At 34.9% G+C, this 19,365-nt stretch overlaps 1 protein-coding gene across 7 annotated transcripts in view; it reads left to right on the top strand.

The window, feature by feature from the left end:
- Window positions 1-19,365, top strand: part of LOC142339202 (transient receptor potential cation channel subfamily M member-like 2) — a 143,300-nt gene that overhangs the window by 9,192 nt on the left and 114,743 nt on the right. For 6 of the 7 annotated variants that reach the window (XM_075389029.1, XM_075389026.1, XM_075389024.1 and 3 more), the window contains 6 exons: window positions 7,738-7,829; window positions 8,691-8,859; window positions 12,807-12,987; window positions 13,542-13,708; window positions 15,953-16,159; window positions 16,719-16,824. In XM_075389029.1, the coding sequence (XP_075245144.1) occupies window positions 7,738-7,829; window positions 8,691-8,859; window positions 12,807-12,987; window positions 13,542-13,708; window positions 15,953-16,159; window positions 16,719-16,824 (922 nt within the window). Of the gene's footprint in view, window positions 1-3,180; window positions 3,477-3,853; window positions 3,975-7,737; window positions 7,830-8,690; window positions 8,860-12,806; window positions 12,988-13,541; window positions 13,709-15,952; window positions 16,160-16,718; window positions 16,825-19,365 lie in introns of those variants that run through there. The other variant, XM_075389030.1, reaches the window with a different exon arrangement.

Genomic DNA, 19,365 nt, shown 5'->3' with positions numbered 1-19,365 from the left:
ATGATTATTTGTTAACAATCTTTCCTAATTGTTTTTTTCATTGATTCTGTATTTCTCGAATAATATTGATCGGTTGAGACTTGCAAAAATACATCGGGCAGTCTTTAAGTACACGACTATTATTCTATGGAGGGCTTACGAAAAGTTGGCTAGTGAAAAATACGCGCCCTATATAAGAAGACTGTAATGCCCAAATTGTCATTTTTACTGTAACTTTAAATTGTCACTATACCAAAGTTATGCAGCTTGGCATATGGTGGGCTCGATTTAACTAACTGTACTTCTGGAGTCTTGACGCCTTTGCAAATTTTTTGCTGAGATTTTATTGAGGAATTTTTGGAGGCAGGCAAAGTAAAATTACGTCATTTCGTGTGAAGGCTGAGCCGTAATTCACCCGTTGTTGAATTCATCAAAGCGATCGAGAGTCGTCCTTTGTTGTGGTCTTCGGATGATGCACAATACGATAACTCCCAGAGCCGAGAGGAAGCTTGGAAAGAAATAGCGACACTTTTCGACGCAGAAGGTTCATGGCGTTGATATCTACTGCGTTTCTTAAAATTTTAGTATCCGAATATGTTTAAAGCGACTTTAAACAAAGTAACTCAAAGTTTAGATGATTCTACTGGATCGATGCAGATCATTGGGATGCAACTTAGAGTCAGACAACTTTAAAAAAATTAAATTTTAATATTTTAATCAAAAGTAGGAATATGATTTTGCTTTTTGACTGCTGGGTTATCTCGATGATAATGGCGATTATAAATTGCTGTTCTGCGCTCTAGGAATTATTAATGGCTCTTGAACGAAGTTCATAGCAATTATTGTAAACATGTGTGTCTTTTTTATGCAAAATTTTCGCTTAACCGTTTTGACTTTTCGAGTGACTTTTACGCCCTTGACTTTTTGCGTTTCGCGTGATTAATAGCCGCCCCCATCTTCTCAGCCGGCTATTATAGTACTCCTATTTTTTTACAATTCAAAAATTTTGAATTGTATTGGGGCGCTGTCTTTTTTTACGACTCGAAGAGGAGTATTGGAGAAGTCCTTTTTTTTAATCAATTTTGTTGGAGTGATTTTTGAAGCGGGAAATGAAACGCGTGAAAAAAATTGGAGTGATTTTGGCGCTGAACAAAAGCGAAGAGCGGAGTGAAAAGAGAGTGGTTTTTGTTCATACCGCTGTTTTTGAGAGAGTGAGAAATTGATGTGTGAAAAAATTTTCTCTAAGCGAGCGAAATTTTTTTGTTCACGTGCGGCATTTTAAAGCAGTTTTTTTCATTTATTTTGGTTAAGAGGTTTCGTTATGATTTTGTTTTAATTTCAGGCTGGTTTCGGTAGTGTTTTGAAGGTTTTTGGAAAATCATGTGAATTTTATGATAATTCGGAGGTTTTTTTTTTATTTTGCTGATTTTCGGGCTAATTTTTGCGTTTTTTTGACGATTATTTTGTTTTACTGGCTCAAATGGGTATTGAAGAAACCCCTTCTACTTGAGCAAATTTATGATAACAATTGGTTACAGTTTTGTGGGTAAGAATCATTTATTTGTTGAGAAATATGACAAAAAAATGGCGAGAATTGGAACTATTTTTTGTAATTTTTTGTCGTTTTTCGTTTTTTTTATCGTTTTTTAGCTAAGTTTCTTAGCCTATTATGACCTGCCTATTGTTTTGCGAGCATCTGGATACCCTATTGGTTGATGGGAATTTTTCTTTGGATTTATATGTTTTTGAAATTTTAAAGAATTTGATAACTTTTTCCAGTTTTTCAGTGAAAGTTGTTTTTTAAGAGCTTTCTTTTCATAATTTAGCCTAAAGTATTTTATTCAAAATTCACCTCAGTGTTTTTAGTAAGTATTAGTTGTTTTCATGAGGTTATTTTGGCAGAGATAGTTTTTTCGGGATCTCAATTTATAACAAAATTTGATCAGATTTTTTATCAAATTTTAACAGATTTGATTTTGTTTTTACTTTTTTGTTTCATGACTTTGTTTCAAGATGATCATAAATTAGTGAAGGCACGTTTTGTTTGATGAGTAGTTGGATTGCGTTTAAATAGATTTTTATTTCGAGCCGTTTCCGGAATTCTTCGGGCTATGTTTTTTTAAGATCTGTTCACACATTTTCATGATTTTTGAAGTCAAGTTGTAGTAATTTTGGTCACGCCGAAACAGGAAGTGGAGCGAAAAAGCGAGTGGTTTTGCGGCGTGAAATTTTTTCGCTCTAAATTTAAAGAACGGTGTTTGAACAAAAATTCGCTTTCTCACTAGTGGTTTTTTGTTCACATGCGGCCATTTCACTTTGATTTTCACAGTTTTTTCGATTTTTTGGATCGGTTTTTTTCCGAAATGGAACCATTCATAGTTCTTTCCTGGTCTAGTTTTCTGTTTAGTCAATGAAATTTCCTTAAATTGTGTGTCAGGACTTGTCCTGCTATGTTTTTACTTCGTTGAATAAAAAAATGTTTCGCTTTACCTCATTTTGCCGCTTTTTCAACATTTTGCGTGATATCTTTTTGACTTCTCTAGGCTAGTTTCTCTCTTCTCTCATTCTGCTAAAAGTGATTTTGAACATCAGTTGTTTAGCAAAGCAATTCGAAATGAACAGAGTCAGTATAAACAATTGAAGTCAGAAGTAGAAACGGGATAAACCCGTAAAGCCCAATTTTAGATGCCCGCTATTTGAACATCTTTCCTGTAAGTCTAAGTTAACATCTCTAATGCTTATTGGTATTGATAGTAGCCCCTGTAGACTCTCTCTAAGAAACAGAAGTACGTTATGTTCAGCTACGAAATGCCATCAAGATAAATCGGACTTCAAAAATGTTTTTGTACAAAAATCTTTTTTTTTTCAATATCTTCTATTCTTTCAATCCCAATCATGCTTATTGGAATCAACGGCGGCTATTTTCCGGCGATCTGCCGGGTATGTTCTAAAATTCTCTCTCAATCACAATTTCAAGCTGCTGAATTCAATTGGCGGTAATTTAATACTAAAAGTCAAATGAAACGTGCGCCGAAACTGGTGCCATTTTTTATTTAAATCTTAATAGTGGTATATGTTAACCTCTAATGTGGTTATTTGAAGCCCACTATTGAACTGCTTAGTCCCATTTAGCCTCCACCCCCCCCCCCCCCCCCCCCCCGACTGAAGCAGGCTGCAATTGATTAGAGCTCCCACTAGTCGTTCGAGAGCAATTCTTCCGACGTTTAGTCGGTTATGTTTAAAAACGGTACTCAAATATTGTTTTCCGAATATCGCAACTTTCTGAGAAACATACAACCAAGGAAAAATAAAAGGGAGAATTCTGTTTAAAAAAGTGATATACGATTTTTGAAATTACTAGTCGATGAGGTGACATCTCGATGGCGACAGTTGGTGACAAGATACGAGATAGAATGTCTGAAACTGTCCTCGAAACCTCCCCCCTCCTCTCAATCCAGATGGATACGCAGCCGCACGTCTACGGCCAATCAGAGACAGTCAGAGCCGTTTCCTTTACCCCACGTGAACAAGTTGTCTGATTTCAAAAGTCTGTGTGTGTGTGTGATTATGATCGTTTTTAAACACGGATATCTAGTTAAATTTAATTTCAAACAGGGATGCAAATTAATGATTTATCTACACGGATACCTAATTTGTATAGTTTGTTAAGAGTCGGGACTAACCATCGCAATTACAATATATTACCAATTTTAAAATGTCAATTAAAAGAAAACCCATCCCCTAAAAAGGTGTTCGGTCAAATCGGGACGGCCAGTCAACTTATCTATTCAGTTATAAAACGGTATACATCCTTCAAAGATCACATCCATTAAAGGGAATATTTTACCACCGAGTGAAAAGGAAACAGTTCTAGACCGTCTTACAACACCTCGTCATTATCTTCACAATCCTCGTGGCCTCTGATGAAGCACATGACCTTTCTGGCCAACAGTGCTACTGAGTTGAGCCAGTTGATAGCTCGCCAGGTGGCGGAGGTGAGACATCACAAGAAGGGTGCGGAGTGTTTGGTGATGTTTTTGTGGAGTGTGACTATTTTCTTGTTCATTGGGTTTTGTGGTCAGTTGTCGTGATTGAGTGTATTGACATTTTGATCATGACCATCGTGATCTTATCATTGAACGTCTTTCATATATGAGTTTTCCTATTAAAAACATATGGTTATAATACCAGCATCTAGTTATAATACCTGATTATATTTTTTCCTGGTAAAATTTTTGGAGGATATGTGAAAAAAATTACATAGGTAGACAAATTTTCAAAATTTTACATTGCATTATCTGAAAATAATGTAAAAGTCCTATATATTTGGTGTCCGCGCTCGTGTTCATGTCCCGTTGATACTGTTTTCCCTGGTGGATCACCACGAAAGAAACATACAACGATCATACAAATTTTTGTGTTTGGCCGATAAACACTCCAAAAGGCCACTTCTCTACATGAAACTTAAAAATTCTATTCTCAACCTTACTTACATAAAACACCATAAAAATTGTTTATGGACCGTTTTATGGTTACAAGTTTTCCATTAAAATTTTAAATTAAAATACATGAAATTATCACGCATTTGAAGTCGTGAATATATCAGTGTTTCACTTGATTAAAGATTTTCACAATAGCAATTTTTTGACATGGTGCAAGGAAGCCGATGCAGCTCTAATCGACTCTTTTTTGCATCTAATTTGCATATATGAAGTTCGAGGTGACAATCACATTATAAAACATTTTTTAGATGTTCGGGCACGATCTTAATAATTATCATGCAAACTTTTGCAACTGTTTCTTCACCCTCCTACTTGTTTTAAAAAAATTTTCATGTGAACGATCTAATGCGCGTTTTAGTACTGATAATGAACAAGGAGGCTCTGTAATGTGCGATCGCGCATAAGGTTCCGACCCCGCTCATCCACAATTTTGGCATAATTGTCTACCAAAGGATATTGAGGAACAGATAGAAAAACACAAAAATTATTTTTGGGAATCCCAAAAAACCCAGATTTTTTTCAAAAAAAAATACCGTATAAACGAAAAGATAGCCCCCAAAGCAAATAACTCAATGGAGTAAAAAATGATGCACTAGATTGATGAGCCGATGATATTTCAATATTAAGAAAGCGAGTTAAGGCGAACAGCAAAATCAAACAACAATAACAAACATTAATTACATCAAAAACTTTACGTCCGTTTTAAAAACCAAACTGAATAACAAAGTCAACATACCGTCCGATAAAACTGAAACCAAACAAAATAACTAAATTACCAGAACAGATATGGAACCAGTCCATAGAAAGGTTTGGTAACATTTAGACAAAAAGAACAAAAACAGTAAAGATAAAAAATTCGCTTTTTTTAAAAACAATTAACTCCAAATAATGAAAACCATTAGAAATTGAACCATTGAAATATCCTAGAGAATTACGATTACCAATGCTTCCATAGAAGGTTATTAAGACCTGCCTTTATTCAATTTTTTATGCGGCTAAAAAGAACAACATAAAGACAACAAACAAAAATTCAATTAACACTTGCAAAAAACGCTGTCGAAGCCGTAAAGCCATGTTTTGACCCTGAAAATATGTTTGATTGCGCCCTTTTCAAACACCGATTTTGTAGTATGTGGCCTTTCATCTTTTCATTAATGAGACTAGGTAACAAGTAGAGAAAAAAGAAAAAAGGGCAAAAGTAAATAATACTTTTGATTTTTTTTCGAAACAAAATTACTTCCAATGTCATGAAAGCCATTAACTACAAAACTTATTAATTGAATAGGTTCGTTTTTTTGTCCAAAGGAAGCCCCCAAGAACTGCAATTATCCAGAATGTCTTGCGTCTACAAAAAACGGTAAATATGACAAATCAATTTAATTTACCTTTTTTGTGAAAAACCGGTGTCGAAGCCAGTAAGGTCATAAGGATTTCTTTAAATATTTTAGATTTTGTGACACCAATTAATTTTGAAACCTTCCTTAACCCCAATATGTTATATTTGACCTGTAATTAACGAGACTATGTAACAAAAAGACAATAAAAAGAAAATTGCGAAGGTAAAAAGTTTTTTTTTTATTTTGGAAAACAATTGTTTTCAAAGTCTTGAAAGCCATCAGCTATCTACTAAAATCAATATATTGGCTCATCTATTGTTCTGTTCCATGAAAAGCCAATGAGGTCCTTCATTATGCTGGAAATTTCATACGACTAAAAGACAAAGTAAAAACGACAGTTAAAGACAAATGTAAAAAATTCAATTAAATTGTTCGAGAAAGGGGTGTCGAAGCCGTTAAAACGATAATCTACATCTTTCAGGATTTCAAAATGTTCGATTGTGCCTTATTTTGAACGCCAATAACGTGATATGAGAACCGTTAATAATAGGATAATGTGACAAAACTGGAGAGCGTGAAAAAATCTGAAATCCAATGGTATCAAAGCCAGAAAATAATAACTTAAGGCTTAAAACCTCAATAGAGATTAAATTTTTGAATCAATAGAAAGAAGAAGCATTCTTTCTCTGTTGACACTAAGCTCTAAACTGATTAAATTAAGAAAAAAAGAGGAAAATTCCTTAAGACATTATTTGTTTAAAAATCAATTATTCTTACAAGTCAAAACGACCATAAACTTTCAAGTAGAAAACTAAATGCATTAGCTCGGAGCTGCTTAGGGAGCCAATTGGACCTATCACTCCTAAGCTTTTGATTTGATATGTTCTGTTCTTTAATTAATATAAAAAAGATCAATTTTTTTAAAAAAAAAAAGACCGACTGATTACAATCCGAATTATTTTTGGATTTTAACAGTACAAGATCGGTCCAAAATTAGCCCTGCTAGTGCTTATCGCCCTTTAGGAACACTTGATTTTTTGAATGTTATAGATGTAGATAATTTGTTAGTTAAAAACTCAATTATAAATTCTGCGTTTTTGATAATCAATAAGTTAGCAAAAAACGGCAAAGATATAATTAAAGAGCACTCTCAACAGAAGTTGAATTAGGAATAGCCCCCTTTTGAGTCTAAAAAGATTGTATTAGTGTTGTTTTGGGTGTACTTCCGGCAAATTTAGTTGACTAAAGAAGCTTATTGCGTGCTGTTTTTGTTGAAAAAGGCTGAATTTTAAAATATTTAGCCCAAATTTTTGACAAAAAAATGAAATCAAAATAATCAACAATACTTTTTTGTCTTCAAAATTAAAATCAACAACACTATTATTAAAAATTTTAACAAATCTTAGCAGAATTGACGAAAATTTAAGCAAAAATTCCGGAAAATGTGAATAAAATCAACGGAATTCACTCTACTTTTCTCAATTTTAAACCTCGATAACTCCCTGTAAAAAACTAAAATAAAAAAATCTTTTTAATTCCATATTCTACGTTGGACGAGCTTTCTAATGATACCAGTCTCAACTCTCTACGATGAATATATCGATCGGCGAAAATTGTCTGAACAAAAAAACCCTTTTGAGTATATAGTTCCTCCCCCCTCAAGAGGGGTCGGAACAATTATATATTATAAGAAGAGTTGTGGCTAGACATTAAATTTTATATATCCATTAGAAAAAATGCAATCCATGGGTATATCTTTGGGGGTGATGAAACCGTGACAGTTCCTTCTTTTTAAATCTCATTTTTACGCACAATGCATGATGCACGTTTATTTGTGCTACGGTGCTTTTTGGCATGGTGTTTCCCATTTTTGTACATTGTTCTGTTCGATCTGAAAACTGACACTTGTGTATTTTCAGAATCAGATCTCGGACATCAAGAATGAGTTCAGATTCGAACGCAAAGAGTGCAACGTGTTCATTGCTGACGAGAATGCCGACCCGAAAGCAGAGTGAGTTACACTGTCAAATTGTTGCAGATTTATTTTCAAATTGTTGCATTGACCAAAATGGTGCAGAAATATAAATTGATAGGAAAAATAGTGACTCATTTCAAGATTTTCATCTCTGCTTATGGGCACCGAATTTGGATTATTTAGATAATATTAAAAGATGAATTCTTTCTTTTTTTTGTATAAATCAAATCAATTGTAATATACAAGAGATCAGTTTTCAAGTGCCTCAAATTTGGATGGAAAAACGGAATATCTTTTGTACCTGCAATATCGAATTGTTGTCTTTAGTCCAATCAGCAGCTGAAAATAAAGTGAGGTAGAGTTTATAACAACGAAAATTGAGACAATTTGAAAAAAAAACCGCGGGGAAATGTCAAGTCTTCCCAGAAATTCCCTGAAAAACGTATTCCCTGAAAAACGAAATTCAAAATTCCCTGTTGATGTATATTTTATTCGGTCAGAGCTTTCATATTTTTCTCGGATGAAAATTTTGATCGTCTAAACTAGCCGAACGAAAGAAAAATCCGAATGGCATGTTACTTTCCTCATTACATGGGGTGTTAGCCGTTTTCAAGCAGGATTATAATATTACTGTATGATGTTTTTTGATGTTCTTAATTATCTGAAATCCTTCGTGATATGAACTGCCGCGGAGTAATTCCGTAAACTGATTTAATTATCAAAAATAGCTATGAGCTTTATAACCAAGTCATTTGTTAATTAAATTTGGGGTTTCAAAAAATTACAGCATGAACCAAACCTCATGGAACTGCGACCAACTTGATGGCGTCAAAAGGTCTTGATGCTCCTATCAACTCTGTGAAAATGATGGTAGCTTCAAGGTAATCTTTTTGTCAGGCTCTGTATGTGTGGCCGAAGTGTGAGGGAGCATTATGAGAAACGAGAGAAGCTGCCACCTGGTCCACCTGGGACTAAATGGTCGGCAGATGAACACACGAAAGCGGTTCCCACAAACGCATTTGGAGAGATTCATTTTGCGGGCACTGCTACTAACAGAACTGCTCAGGTAACGTGTGCTTTTGTTTCTTGTAATTTTTGATAGTCACCAAAGAGATAGCGAGGTTATTATGATATCATCGCACTTTTTTTTGAAAATATAATTCAAGGAATTGTATTTTTTGGAGGCAATTTTTTTTATGGCTCGAAGAGTCGTTACGGTTCTGTTTTGTAATAAGTGAGTGCTCTAAATAAACGGAAGTTCAATGAATGAATAAACTTTGAAAAGAGAGAATAGCGAGAAGAGAGTGCGAAAATATTTTTAGGCTTGCCTTTTGTAGAAGCAGTTTTAAACACTCCAAAGCATTTGGATTGTATTGGTGCGCTGTTTTTTTTTTAATATCTGTTCACACTTTTTTTCGACTGTTTGATGCCAATGGAAATTCAAATTAGAGCAGTCAATTTAGTCATGCCGGAGAAATAAATGGATCGAAAATCAGAGTAAGTTTGAAGCGTAATGTGTTTCAGACCGCTTTTAAACTGGACTGAGAAATTGGTGTTATAACTTTTCGGTTTTTGAAAACAATTTTTTTTCACGTGTGGCAATTTGACTTCAGTTTTCGCTGTTTTTTTTGCTAATTTTCTCATCTCATGGCTTGAAAGGGTCATACATGTGTTCCAATAATGCTTGGATGTATTCTTGGAAGTCATCAAAGTTCAATTAATGCTAATATATTTTAGACATTGTTTGATTTAAGAGAATATCAGTGATTTTTGTTATTGTTGTCCGGTTTTGTAGTTCTTTTTTGACTTGTTTCTCATTAGTGATTGGTCTCATTGCTACACTACTGAGGCAAAATAGAAACAATTTAATCTTTTTTTATAGATATCTAAAAGTTTTAACGATTCTAACAATTTGATTTTAAAAAATATTACTATTAATTTTTAGTCTTGTCAATTTTGGTTGTTTTTGTTTTGTCACATAGTCTTGTTAATGGCTCATTTTTTCATGACTTTTTCAATACTTGTTTTCAAAATCTATTAGCAAAATTTTTTAGTTTTTTGTTTTCCAGTTGTACTTCTATACTCAATATCATTCAAGTATTTGCGCCAGTTCTATTGTTGATTTTGGTTGTCTACTAGTTTAGCACCCTCATTGATAACTGCCATCGGTTGCTAACGAGGCATACTTAAATCTAATTATTGACTTGAGATCATAAAGTTGATATTTATTACTTTTAAACTGTTTCGATTCATAGTTGTCGAGTATTGAGATTGGACCGTTGCTTTTCTTGTGGTGTTTGCGTAGTCTCAAAAATAACAATTCTTATTGACGTTCTAGTGCGGCGTAGTTGTGTTCAATTTACCGACGGCAGTTTTTAAATATCTCTTTCATTAAATTAGAAATCATTTGTTTTTGAAAGGTTTTGATGAGTTTTTAATCTTGCTTTTTACTGATTGTGTTTAAAACTGTAGTTTGTGGGGAAATTTTTTTCTTGTTTTTAAGATTGTTCTGTTCATTCTGTACATATAGGATTATGTGCTTTGTTGATTGTCATGTCCTTGTCATCAGTTAAATTAATTCTTTGGTTTCTGATTTATTTTTTTCACTGGCTATTTTTTCACTTTTGGTCCTATGTTATTCGATCAAAATTCTTTTTTTATCCTGCTTAGATTTGTTCCAGGGACTATCAGATCGGTTTGAGTTTTTTGAACACTATCGTGAGTTATTGGCGAGTCTTTCCTATGCCTTCTTTTTATTTGCTTTCAAGTTGTCATATTTTAAAGATTTTTATTCATTTAAATAGGTTTTGGAGCATTTGCGTCATATTTTTTCGTTCAAGTTAATTTTCTGTCGTTTCGTTTGCTGTTTTTTTAAAGTTTTGATCTCTGGTGTGAGAATAAGCAGTACAACGAGATCTACTGATAGTCATGATCTTTGGAGCGACTACCCATAAGGAACATTGAAATAAAACAGATGATAAGACCATATTCCTTTTCCTGGTTTTCTCCTTATATAGTTTTGTTTCACGTTCAAGGTGTCGCATTCATATTTCTGTTGGTTTTTCCCCTTAGATTTTTTAAGGTCATTATGATGAAAGGATGAACGTCTAGTATGACTTAGAGTCATTTCCGGAGTCTTCAGGCTATGTTCGCATATTTTTGATTATTTACGAATTCAAATCTGAGTATTGATCTTGGTCATGTCGAAACAGTTGTGGAGCAACAAAAACTTTTAGTTTTGATGTTAAAATTCCTTTTCTCGGTAGTTGGTTTTTGTTCTAATTGCACTTCCTTTTTCAGTTTATTTTGAGTTTTTTTAAATGGTTTTTAAGGTCGTTTCAATATCAGTTCGAGGAATTGTTTTTTCGTTCAATTAAAAGTTATTGAATTTACGTATCTTTTCCGTTTGCCCCGCCCCCGCCGCCCACCGGTTATACGTTATACACTCCCAGTTTCAGAGCACCTGCTGTTGCATCTTAAATCATTGTAGAAATATGGCACGTGCGTTTGCTTGGGGATCGGAATGTTTTGCGCCCAGTAAGCTGGGGCATGAACGGAAGATCGATTTTTTACAGGACGTGCTCTTCTATGTTTTCTAATTTGTTACTGGCATCGACGTTGAATGTGTGTGTGTGTGTTTGCGTGTGTGTGTGCGTGTGCCAGCGCGTGGGTGGGTGTGTGTGAAGTTGTCCTTGATCAATTTTTTTCAAACGAATTTTGTAGCCATTAGAATAGTCTTGCAGTTTTTAAAGCGATTTTTGTTTACCGATTTTGAGTCGTTCCCGGTGTTCTGCTGGCTATATATTTTTTGCGATTATCCTTTCTACCAGATTTTCATCTGATAGCTTGTTTCGTCTGACCATTTGACTTTCGTCTTCAAAAACGAGATAAACAGGTAATGCCCGGAGGGCATTAAGTTTTTAAGCTGTTCTGTTAGAGCATTACTAGTCTCTAAGTAGGTGATTCTCTTAAGCTGTTGATGATATGATTTCATGGTGTATCATATGTTATGGCAGTTCTTATTTGACACCCACCAACCCACCCTCCCATTTAACCCCCTATCCACCTCACCTCATTCTGCACGCTCTACCCGCACTCCCCTCACTCAGGTCACGCGCCTTTCCCCGCCCGCGCATCCACACCCTCGTTCAGTCAAGTTTGAGCTAGCCACCCTAAGCCGCAGATACCTACTGACGACGTCAACTGCTCGCCAGTCGTTTGTGAGCAATTCGCCTCAGCTTTTATGTCCGATATGGGAGAACTTTTTGACTTAACTAACATGAAAGAATGACTCTATGCTCGCGTGTTGAAGTTTTAATTTTAAATACGTTTTTAATACATGTTAAATACGTTCATTTTAAATCACGCTTATTCATTCGTCTCTTGAAAAGAAAAATAATGAGCAGATCGTAAATGTTGTATGTCAGTAGGTAAAGCTAGGAGAATTTATGGTATATAAAACTGACTCGCGTCCTCGTTAGGACGCTGAGCTTGGGCTATCCGAGCTCCAATTCCTTTGTAGCTGATGAAGAGGATACAATACCAAATACTTCGGTTGGTAAACTTCATTTTCTAAAATGATGTACAACTACATCAAATCTCCTTGGATCTTAACTCTTTTTGTTGCTAACGCTACGTTTTATAAGGCAACAACAACCATTATGAATACGAACACCAACCTTAATTATCAAGCTCGCTGCTTAGATTGCCTGATAAATGTAGAAAATGTAAAATAAAGCGCTCATACTAACTCGTAACACTTTATAAAATCCTTTTTTTTACCACGGTCGCAGTACCAAGCTGTTAGCTCTATGCAGCTCTATAAATAAACTTAGATTTTTTTAGCAGAAAACACAAAGTTTTTGTCCCGCACTGGCAAAATATTGATCTAAAATTATTAAAAGGCTACGTTAGTTTCCTGGAGAAAATTAGGACCAGGAAAAAATTTTCTTACAGACTGGTGAAAACAAAGAAAATGTTTGCGATGGTGTAGTTCAATTATTTTTGTTTCAGTACATACGAGTGTCGACTGGGACGACAGTGACAGACTTGGTTAAGTTTGCGTACAAGCACTGGAGACTCCCTCAGCCGAAGATGATCATCTCAATCACAGGTGGGGCGGGTGACCTCAGGATGGACAAAAAACTCAAAGAGGGACTCAAGAAAGGTCTCATGAAGGTTGCCGTCTCCACAGGTGAGTTCTATTGCCTTTGTAAAGTTTGTTTTAAGGTCATTAAATAAAATAAAACTCGTTTTTTTTAAGGTAAATAATATCCACAAGTACCTTTTTCTCCACAAGTTTCTCTCCAGTTTCTTCTGTCTTGGGATTACTTTATTATCAGAAGCATCAATTTATGATTGTTTTTTGATAGCATGATAAAGAAAAATCTTATCTTTATACTTATTTAGCGCGAGAACACTTTTCCAGAACGATTTTATGAAGCTACAATGCAGTTTTTTGGTAATTAGATCGTACGCATTTTTCAGCCTCGCTCCAATTGAGTTAGTTAAGGCTCCTGTGCTGTTATCTATTTTGTTTACTAGAGTAGTAAATATTGATGTGGATGACATTGATGTGGGGCTCAAACCCAATAAAAAATTGTTTGATTTAACCAAGATTTTTGAAAACTGGCTTTTGACTTTTAAAAATTAAGCATTTTCAAAAGCTAAAAAATTAATTATTTTTGTCGTTTTTGCTTTTTTGGTATTTTGCATTTATGTAGAAGTTGCAAGTAACATTGTGTATAGGTGCGTGGATGGTGACTGGTGGAACTAACGCTGGAATTATGAAGCTGTGCGGAGAGGCAGTCCATGATTATATACTGGCTCATGGGGAGAAAGACAACTCCTTGGTCACAATAGGAGTGGCCACATGGGGCATAATTACTCACAAGGACAGTCTAGTCAGCAGAGATGTAAGTTGGAATAGTTTTAACAACTGTAAATCTGAACAATAATGACAATTCGTTTCCTCTAACACATGAAAAACAAGCATCATCCTTGTCAATCATTATTAACAGCCACCCTCATCTTCTCAGCCGGCTATTATAGCGCTCCTATTTTTACGACTCGAAGAGGAGTATTGGAAAAGTCCTTTTTTTAATCAATTTTATTCGAGTGATTTTCGAAGCGGGAAATGAAACGCGTGAAAAAATTTGGAGTGATTTTGGGGCTGAACAAAAGTTAAGAGGGGAGCGAAAAGAGAGTGGTTTTTGTTCATACCGCTGTTTTTGAGAGAGCGAGAAATTGATGTGTGAAAAATTTTCTCTAAGCGAGCGAAATTTTTTTGTTCACGTGCGGCTTTTAAAAGCAATTTTTTGCAACTTTTGTTGGTTACGAGGTTTGATTATGATATTGTATTAGTTTTAGACTTGTTTTGATAGGAATTGAAGATTTCAAGTAGTTAATTCTGAGTTTAATGCTAATTTGTAGGGTTTTGATCAGTTTTGCTGATTTTTAGACGAAATTTAATGATTTTTTGCCTATTTTTGTATTAATGCTTTAAGTGGGATTTCAATAGAAGCTTGTTACTTACGGAATATTCAGCTACCAATTGACTAAATTTTTTTTGTTGTAAATCATTCTTTTCTTCGGAAAATTGACAGAAAAATTGAGAAATTTTAAAACATTTTTCTTATTTGTTTTGCAGTTTTTCTTTTTCTTAGTCTTAGACAAGTTTCTTAGCCTATTATGACTTGCCCATTGTTTTGCGAGCTTTCCATTGCCCTAATTGGAAAGGAATTTTACTCGGATTTATGTTTCCTTGTACTATTAAAAAAAATCATTGAGTCTTTCTAGTTTTTTTTGTTCAATTTGTTTTTGAATGCCGTTTCTATTCTTCCTTAAATTTTTTATGGCGTTTGTGGAGGTTCAGGGTTCACAATAGTTGTTATAGTTGTGTAGTCAAAAGTATGGGCAATTTTCTCCTTCGAGTCGTTTCCAGAATTCTTCGGCTATGTTTTTTTTTACTTCGTTGAACAATAAAATGTTTCGCTTTACCTCATTTTGCCGCTTTTTCAACATTTTGCATGAAATCTTTTTGACTTCTCTAGGCTAGTTTGTTTCTCTCTTCTTTCATTCTGCTAAAGGTGATTTTGAACATTAGTTGCTCAGCAAAGCAATTCAAAATGAACAGAGTCAGTATAAAAAATTGAAATCAGAAATGGAAACGGGATAAACCAATAAAGCCCAATTTTAGATGCCCGCTATTTGAACGTCGTTCCTATAAGTCTTAGTTGCTATCTCTAATGCTTATTGGTATTTTATAGTAGCCCCCGTAGTCTCTCTATAAGAAACAGAAGTATGTTCAACTACGAAATGCCATCAAAATAAATCGGACTTAAAAAATGCTTTTGTACAAAAATCTTTTTTTTTTCAATATCTTCTGTTTTTTCAATCCCAATCATGCTTATTGGAATCAACGGCGGCTATTTTTTGGCAATCTGCCGGGTATGTTTAAGATCTTTGTCTAATATCGACTCCACAGTGCACAATGCCCCCCACCATTCATTTATAGAACGGGGGTATGGTGGTACAAGTATTATATGCATCCACTAAGCTGTTGGGAGGGGTTGGGGGCACCATCGGACAAGATTCCGTCAATCTATATTTTTGGAAATAGTAGCATCGATCCAGCGCATCATTTACAGATGCCAAGAAATTATAAAAGGAACTTTTGATACCCATCATCCAACAGATTCCCGTGCCAGATTCTGAAGGCCGCAAATTCAGTGTGTTAAGCAAGCTTACGTGACTCGCAACAGTCGATTCAATGTTCTGGCTCAACAATTCGACTCTCGTCGCCGTTCTCGGCTGAGCCAGATTTTCTTTGTAGCGTAACCTGTACATCGTTGTTGCTTGTTTGCAATTGTCATTTTTGTAGACAAGTAACTTAAGGGATTTTTTTCATACTGCAGCTGATACACAAGTCGGATCTTTTCCGTTTGTGCCCCCCCCCCCCCAAAGTACGTTATAAACACCCAGTTACAGAGCACGTGTCATTACATAGTAATTCATTATGTAAAAATATGGCACGTGCGTCTGGGGGTGCAAATAATATGCACCCACTAAGCTTGGGGGAGGCACAAACGGAACAGATCCCAGAAGTCACATGTGCATATAAAATTCACTTTCATTTTTAATGGTAGGATATATTTCAGGGAAATGGCAAGTTCCCAGCCGAGTACAGTGGCAAACTGAGTGAGTTTGAAAAGGCGGATATGAAGAGAAGAGGGCTGAAGGTGATCGAGTGTTACTTAGACCCCCACCACACACACTTTGTACTCGTGGACGATGGATCAGTTGGACAATTTGGGAAGGAGATGAAACTGCGAGGTGTATTTGAAGCGGAGATTTGTAAAAATGAGGCAAGGGATATTCTTGTGCTTTGGTTATATTGCATTCCGAACTAGTTAGGAGGCATATTGTGTCTGATAGAACTTATATGCTACTCCTTTGTGTGCGAGATTGATCCCCTTTGCATCTAAGGGTTTTTCTGGAGTGGTTTAAAGTAGATTATGTGTATATTAGACAAATACTTTCCGCTGTATTAAGTTATCAAATGAGCGGAATTGGTTGTCCGGTTTCATCTTCAGTTCATTTATAAACCATCAAGGAATTGTAAACAACTTGCGAAACTCTGTTGAATCAAATCTGTATAATACCAGAGATAAGGGCTTCTGTCTCAAGCTCATAAATCTCATGAACTCACGTTAAGATATAAAACGTCTGTTGCATTCACTCGCAAAAGAATAATAAAAGTTTTCCCTCTCTTTTACGCATCTATGTAGAGTTGAATTTATGAACATTTTGGTTCGTACGGATTTAAAAATCACAAATATTTGTATATAAAAATAATTGATCTTTAAATATATTACTGCTTCGTATTTTGAGTACGAAGATCAAAACTTTACTGTGCTTATGTAGGCGTACAACAATATAATGGAGAAGGGTGACCTGCAAGGGGCAGAAGTTGACGAAGCAGAAGTGAAAAAAGTGCCCATTGTCTGTGTCATGGTCGAGGGCGGACCAGGTATGATATTCGCTCTTATACATTCGTACGCTTTCAAGATTCGTGGTACTAAGGTTTTCTAGGAATAATTTAGTAATAAATTGTTATCCAGCATGTTTTGGTTTTAATCAGTTAAACTGTCAGATGGATACATGTAAAAGTCAATTTTATTTGAACCTAATGACTGAAAATTAATGGATTTACTGGATTTATAAATGTCCTCCTACATCTTAAACCCGAAGCTGTCTGAAGCAACTAATTTTGCATGTTTCATGGGCTTGTCTCTTTAGGTGCAGTTAAAAGTGCCTCTTCAAAAGACAGTAGCATAAAAATTGAATGAACGGTATCGAACCCAGGCCGATAGATCTATAGGCAGTTAGTCACCAGTTACCACTAGGATACCGCTATTTTTTAAACTTCGACCTGCTGTTAGTTTGGTCCTGCTGCTCTTTTCAACGGCAATTTGTTATCAGATCGTTTGCCTTCTGAACGATATGACCTTTCGACCAACTATTTCTCTCAGGACCTTTAAGTTCTCAGTTTAAACTGCTGTAAATTACCCATTTAGTTTTAAGCAGCTGGACAATGTGTCGAGAGTAAATAGGAACGAAGTCTTCGATGGAAAAACTAAAATTGTGAAAAGCAATCTGTTAAGTCTTTTTTCACGTGTGAGTAATTGATTGCGGACTAGCTATATTATAGCTGTAATCTGTGCGTAATTTTATGGGAGTTATCTCGGTTAATCACTTTCAAGCTGTTTCCTAGCTCTCATTGTCGTCGTGTTTTTTGCTTAAGACCTTTTCGTTGGCTTTTTCACTCATTTCTTGAATATATTGCTCTGATTTACAATTTCCAGGAGCCCCGGGCCGAGGATTTTGCCCAAAAATAACGGGGAAAAGAGTGTAAAGAGTGTAAAAATAATATTTTTACACCGTTAGTGCCCCCCTTATTAAGGGTGGAATTCCCTGTTAGAGTGTAATTTTAGCGGTGTAATTTTAAGATTTAACGGTGGAAAAAGAGTGGAATAACTTATTTTTACACTCTTTTGATTACACTGTTGAAACTTAAATTTACACTCTTTATTACACCGTTAAAACTTATTTTTACACTCTTTATTACACCGTTAAAACTTATTGTTACACTCTTTGTTACACCGTTAAAACTTATTGTTACACTCTTTTTTACACTCTTTTTCTATAATTTACACCCGTAAATTACACTTTAATATGTAATTCCACCCTTAATAAGGGGGGCACTAACGGTGTAAAAATATTATTTTTACACTCTTTACACTCTTTTCCCCGTTATTAAACCCTTAGTTATAGAAGGGCACTAACGGTGTAAAAATATTATTTTTACACTCTTTACACTCTTTTCCCCGTTATTTTTGGGCAAAATCCTCGGCCCTTAAACCGTCTCGAAAGCACGCGGTAGTCTGATCAGATGCACTAAATGAGTCTATAAATTTAGCTACAGTAGTGTCGGAAATATCTCAATTTGATTTTAAAAAATCAACTTATGAGATTTTTCCATTATGATTTGGGTGTGTTTCCCTCCTCCTTATCTCAACCGGGCTGGGGACCGGCTACGGCGGAGTTATGAACATTCAACTATAGGAGATTTTTGAGCAAAGCACTGGCCAAAAAACCAGGTCTAAACTCTATCTCCAAAGAAAATAAAAGCAAACAATAAATAAAACAATTATATAAACCATTATATAAAATTCAATAATTGCAATTTAAACGAAATAATAGCAAATTTCCGTATGAAAAACTAACTTTTTTTCTAGGAAGGTTAGGCGGACCATTCTTTTTGCATTACAACCTAAATAGTACTGGTAGTCTGGGATATCAATTTGGTTCACTTTGAACAACTCCTTGACCCGATGAAAAAGACCTATTTTTAAAATTATTTATTTGAAATAATAGCAAATTTCCGTATGAAAAACTAATTTTTTTTCTAGGAAAGTTAGGCGAACCATTCTTTTTTCATAACAACCTAAATAGTACTGGTAGTCTGGGATATCAATTTGGTTCGATTTGGACAACTCCTTGACCCGACGAAATAGACCTATTTTTAAAATTCAATAATTGCAATTTAAACGAAATAATAGCAAATTTCCGTATGAAAAACTAACTTTTTTTCTAGGAAGGTTAGGCGGACCATTCTTTTTGCATTACAACCTAAATATTACTGGTAGTCTGGGATATCAATTTGGTTCACTTTGAACAACTCCTTGACCCGATGAAAAAGACCTATTTTTAAAATTATTTATTTGAAATAATAGCAAATTTCCGTATGAAAAACTAATTTTTTTTCTAGGAAAGTTAGGCGAACCATTCTTTTTGCATAACAACCTAAATATTACTGGTAGTCTGGGATATCAATTTGGTTCACTTTGAACAACTCCTTGACCCGATGAAAAAGACCTATTTTTAAAATTATTTATTTGAAATAATAGCAAATTTCCGTATGAAAAACTAACTTTTTTTCTAGGAAGGTTAGGCGGACCATTCTTTTTGCATTACAACCTAAATAGTACTGGTAGTCTGGGATATCAAT

Source organism: Convolutriloba macropyga, chromosome 5, assembly GCF_964194025.1.
Source record: "Convolutriloba macropyga chromosome 5, txConMacr16.3, whole genome shotgun sequence".
Lineage (NCBI taxonomy): Eukaryota > Metazoa > Xenacoelomorpha > Acoela > Convolutidae > Convolutriloba > Convolutriloba macropyga.
Note: the sequence above shows the minus strand (reverse complement) of the source record. Positions and strands in the feature narration are given on the sequence as shown.